Here is a 5,214-nt window from a genome sequence, read left to right as displayed (position 1 = left end):
TACAATTCTGCCGTCTTCATGTGTAACGAAGTTGACGCACACGCAAATACGCTCACCCAATCAGGAGGCGTGCGTGTGTGCGGTGATGTGGGTGGGACTTGACCAGTTAATTAATTAGAAACGAGGGGGAATAAAAGAGGCCGAATTGTTATTATTGTAGCATTTATCATCATCATCATAAGCAGCAGCAGCAGCAGCAGCATTGTCATAATCGTCGTTGATGCGGCCACTGCTGCTGTCAGTATTGCCATTCTTAGTGTTACAGCTGCTTCGACTACAGAAGTTGGTGGTGGCTTCGGTGATTTGTTGAAACACCTTGCAAGTGGAAAAAGCCTCCTTTTTACTCCTATTCACTTTATCAATTAAGTGCGATTAAGCATAAAGTGAAGTGTGGAAATGACTTATTGGTGCTTCCACCATTGAGTTAGCCACTTTGACTTGTCTTCACTTCATGAAGGAGGAATCGCACAACTCTACGCCGTTGATTAACTCTTGACGTACGCGTGGATGGAATTCGCAATGTTCGTGTTCACATTTCGTTAAGGATTAATCAGCTAAAAACTTCATTCTGTTTCTGAATTCACTTACATTGTGTCCAACTGAATGAACAATTCATTCATATGAATGCTCTTGGCAGGTCGGTTTCATTCCTCTCAATTGACTTGAAGTCGTGGAACCACTTTAGCAACGGCGATAACTAGTTGCATTTTGTGACTTTAATCAATTATTAGTAATGCCTGCAGTCTTTCTGACCTGACGGAGGGTCAAAATCTTCCCACCACCAATAGTCGCATGAAAAACGATGGAAGTTTTGTTCCCAGGTGTTATATGACGACTCTCCTGTCTGGCAGGTGGGCTGCCATTACAATTTGTAACATGAATTGTCATCCTGGCATGAACTTCATCAGAATGGATAGGAGGGACCAGCAGTCCATCACACTGCTTGATCATTGCCAGGGGCGGAACTTGAACCCGTTCTGCTTGGCCACCTATACTTGGGGACAGAATTCTCCCTTCCACTATTACAAAACCTGTTAAAAGCAGTTTCGACGTACGAAGAACTGTCAGGCAGGCTGAGAAATAGTGCCGAATGAAGACGCAAAGTCAGGTAGAATAGTAGCAATTACCCATTTGTAAAAAAAGCAGTCCCAAGTAAATCTGCTTACATCCTCATTTGCCATCACAACTGATCGTTTAACTGGTAATGGACATCTCGTGGAGGCTTAAACGCATCTGATTGCTCTGCCTGGCCAAAGATCTGACTGAGAGTCAGCGGTTTCTTTCAGTGTCTTCCAAAGAGAATACCAGGCTCTAATTGAAAAGGGCTCTAAATCTGATTTGATCTCGTCTCTTTCTCTGTCCACCACCGATATGAGGCAAATGAAACCTTATTCTTTCGTCCACATTCGGGCAATTCATCTGTGCTTTGAACGAACACAGGTAGTTTTATTGGCAATAGCTTCAGCAGTAAATGCTCTACAGCAAATTCATCACTGGGCATATAATCAACGCCACATAATTCCACTTGTCGTTGTTGCTGCACTTGTTGGTGTTGCATGATTCGCCGTAGAAATGCATCGAAGTTGCGTGCACCATTCCATTATCAACTGCCATGCCAGCCGAGTCAGGGGAGGAGGTTGTGGGGTGGTAATGCATTAATTAACCTCCCGCTGGCGGTAGCAATCAGTCGGCATTCTATCATCTGCCAGTTGCTGCATCTTTAGAGAGAACGGTGCAAAATCAACGACTTAAATTGTTTACGTCAAGCTGACATCTAGTGGGAGGGGGGAGGGGAGACCCATCAGACGCGTGGCACGCGGTGAGAGTAAAGAGGTAAATCGAAATGAGGGAAGTCATCCTTATCATTTAGGCTTGGTTGCCATCACTCACATCCGCCTTGTTGTCTTCAAGGCGGCAAGGCTTGCGACAGTTGATAATGAGTGCCGGCTTTGGCACTCTTGTTTTCTCTAGTTATACTGATTACCCCGACTGCAGGAGGGGAAAGGTGAAACGGGAACGCCGAATCCACGTGCATCATGACATTGTGGAAATGCGAGGCAGGAAACCCAGGTTGCATAGTCAACATGGGAAGTCGTAGCACTTGAAGAAGAAATAGTCAAGACAGAGCAGGTAGATTTTGACATCCTGCAGCTTTCTTGTGGAAACAAGGCCTCGGTCAATCCACAAACGTTGGCTGAATCAGGTTCTGAGAAGTAGGAGTGAGGTGTCTCTTACACTATCGCCTTGGCAAAATTGTTCTTCACGGGTTGACGTAACTTCGTGAAAACTAGAAAACGTTTTCGAAGTTTGTTTAAATACTTGTTTTGCTTTCAAATTTACATCTGACTATGCGTCGACGCACGACTCATGTGTTCATGTTAGTCAACTGCAAATCCTCTGCATGGAGCCCTATAAATCCGTCTAGTTAATTAGATTTGCCTGGGAATTTCACGTCACGCCGAGCCACTGCAATCCACTCAACTTAATACTTTATATCAATTTCCATCCCTTCAAATTTGTATTGGATTCCAATTGAAACGTCGCACAATCACTCCTATTGGCTAGTTTAAAGTGACCTTGAACTAAGATGCAAAACGATGATTGGCTTGTGAATTAGCACTTCTGCTTCGTTCTGCAAAGAACGGAACTCACTGAGGTGTAATACTAGACGAGAAAATGGGAGTCTTTAGTTTATGTCTAGTAGATTTTGGAAGACTGTTATTGAATAGAAGATGGTCAAATCAGGTTATGGAAGTCACGAATGAAGTGTCCTTGGCCATATCTTTCCCGGAGAGGCATTACCATTTGAGATGACAAAAAGTACCGCAATGTCGTTCGAGTAATGTCGGTCCGACATTTGAAAGCCCTTTGTACAATTGTGCAACACTAGCGTGAGTCCATAGATAAAAGTTCATCCACCCACGGGATGGCGCTGGAGTCGACTAGACCTTGATCTACAGACGGAACGCTATCACCCTTTACTCACACCGGCGATATTGAACTTAGGAGACTGACACCATGGAATCACTGCGGTCCGGTTTTAGTATCGCACCATCCACAGCGCATATGCGGAAATGCTTTAAGCTGAGACATGGACGCGGACACGGTCAGAAGGAAATGTTAATCTCCTGCCTGTCTGCCTGTCTGTCTGCTTGCCTGCTTGCCCGTTTGCCTGTAATAGTGGAGAGGGAGAGAGGCCATAAGGACGAAACACACAAACAACTTTGACAGTTATAAATGAGTGGTAAACATACCACAGCATTTCACGATGGCCACCCAACTCCCTCCCTCCCTCCCTCCCTCCCTCCCTCCCTCCCTCCCTCCCTTTAAGACCCGCCTGTCCCCACCCCTCCCCTACCCGCCTTGCCCAGCCTTAACTTTACAACACCGCTGCCGCTGCTTCTGCTGCAGACGAAGGAGATTAATCAAGTGGAGGCTTTCTCCTTCTCCTCCTCCTCCTCCTCCTCCCCCATCTCCTCCTTCCTTCTTTCTCTCTTTGCTCCTTCTTCTACACCGCCCCTGTGCATATACAGTGTCTGTTCGTGCCCGTGCCCACACCCACACCTACAACTACACCAGCACCTACACCAGCGCCTATGCGATAACAACAAACGAATTTTCCTCCTCCTTCTAAGTGTGGCGCAGTTAGTCGTCTGCACGCGTGATTAATGACATTGACTGGGGCTGGAGGGGAGAGCACGACCTGACCACGATGTTGTTTTTGTTGTTGTAATTAATAATAATGGTGATGGTGACGATGATAAATACGTTTAGTTGTAAAGGGGGCGCGCAAAGTACTTCTCCTGTCGGTGAAGAGGGAAAGAGGTTAGTGATTAGTAGGATGTAAAATGGGATTCTTCCAATGAATGGTCTAATGCTCAGCATTACTTATTATCGTCGAGTAATTGCAAAATGACGGCATGCAGGTGACGTCCCTTCCAAATGTCTCTCTTCTCCCCCACTCCCATGCAGACTCTACTGGGGGATTTGTACCAGTTTTATTATCCACTCATTTGCAAATTCACTTCGACTTACTCGAGATGTACATTGAACCATCGTTTACCTCTCAAGTCGCCATTATTGTGTGGCTCACACTCACGGCGGACGGTGCCTGCCAAATCGCCAATCTGGGTGACGTCAGAAGTGATGGCTTCTACGAGGACATTGAGTGGTCGAATGCCCGTGAAGTGCATGCTTTCACATGCAAGTAATTGCATCCGTCATGGTGAAATAAATATGTGGTATGAGTAGAAGGAGGAGGTCTAATGACTGATCCACGTAGTCAGTAGAGAAACTCAGGTTTATGGATGGAAAGGGTTGCATGTCATTAGGGAAAGGTTGGTTGACAAGCCCTTACTATTTACCCTCACATTCTGCGTGAGTTGGGGAATGCATCCTCATCCTATTGTAACGTACCTTGTCCAGTGGATGGATAGGCGAAGTGGCGAGTTCTAAAGCTGCCACCACACATTTCGGGGTCATTACTCGTCACTTTGTGTCTACTTTGACACCGATTTCTTCGCACAATGTGAATTTTATCACCTTCCACGCCATAAGCACGACCTTACTATACTTGCCTCCCAAACCACCAATTACTGCTTTTCATGGTGACTTACCTCTCACCTCACGTGCCCCTATGTAACCACTTCGTACTGATCGAATCAGCTGTCAGAAGGGACTGACAATAAAGCAAACAAAATGTCCTAATTATTTGTGGCATAATTTTATCTTTCATTGAAGGTTAAAATAAAATAAACGGAACTCGCTACTTCTACTACTACTGCTGCTACCACTACTAGTAGCACTCCCATTGGCGATCACACATGCTTCCGCCGATGTGAATCAATCCATTTATCAAGTCAACGCTAATCATCAATGAAGAGAAGAAGGTGAGGCAGAGGAGCTTACACAACTTTAGGCAAATCAGCATCAAAGTAGTGAATGATGCTTTATCTGCTAGAAACGCAGGCCGGTACTTTAATGTGATTTACCTAGCAGTGCCTAGGATTCAAGGTGTTCACAAGCAGGTTGTCAACGTGCTTCAGTAGGATATCTACTAGCACCGCTCTGTCATGACTCGGACATTCAATAAGCAGAAATTAAAAGCGCCATCTAGAGAAGATCATTAAACGTCTACTTGTATTAATGGAAGTGCATTTTGGTGCAATGAGAGGGAATCAGGTTGTAAAATCTGAGCGTCACACATACGTGACC

General features: G+C 45.3%; 1 protein-coding gene across 1 annotated transcript; it reads left to right on the top strand. All coding sequences in view use genetic code 11, as the record gives it.

The window, feature by feature from the left end:
- Nucleotides 1–3,920: 3,920 nt before the first annotated feature.
- On the top strand, nt 3,921–4,211 carry EGR_11074 (hypothetical protein; the record flags this gene model as incomplete). Its single annotated transcript, XM_024500323.1, has 1 exon — nt 3,921–4,211. The coding sequence occupies one exon, from the start codon at nt 3,921–3,923 to the stop codon at nt 4,209–4,211; it is 291 nt and encodes a 96-aa protein (XP_024345262.1).
- Nucleotides 4,212–5,214: the final 1,003 nt, after the last annotated feature.

The sequence above is a fragment of the Echinococcus granulosus genome, assembly GCF_000524195.1.
Source record: "Echinococcus granulosus chromosome Unknown EG_S00364, whole genome shotgun sequence".
In the NCBI taxonomy this organism is placed as follows: Eukaryota; Metazoa; Platyhelminthes; class Cestoda; order Cyclophyllidea; family Taeniidae; genus Echinococcus; species Echinococcus granulosus.
This window is presented reverse-complemented; position numbering and strand designations above follow the sequence as displayed.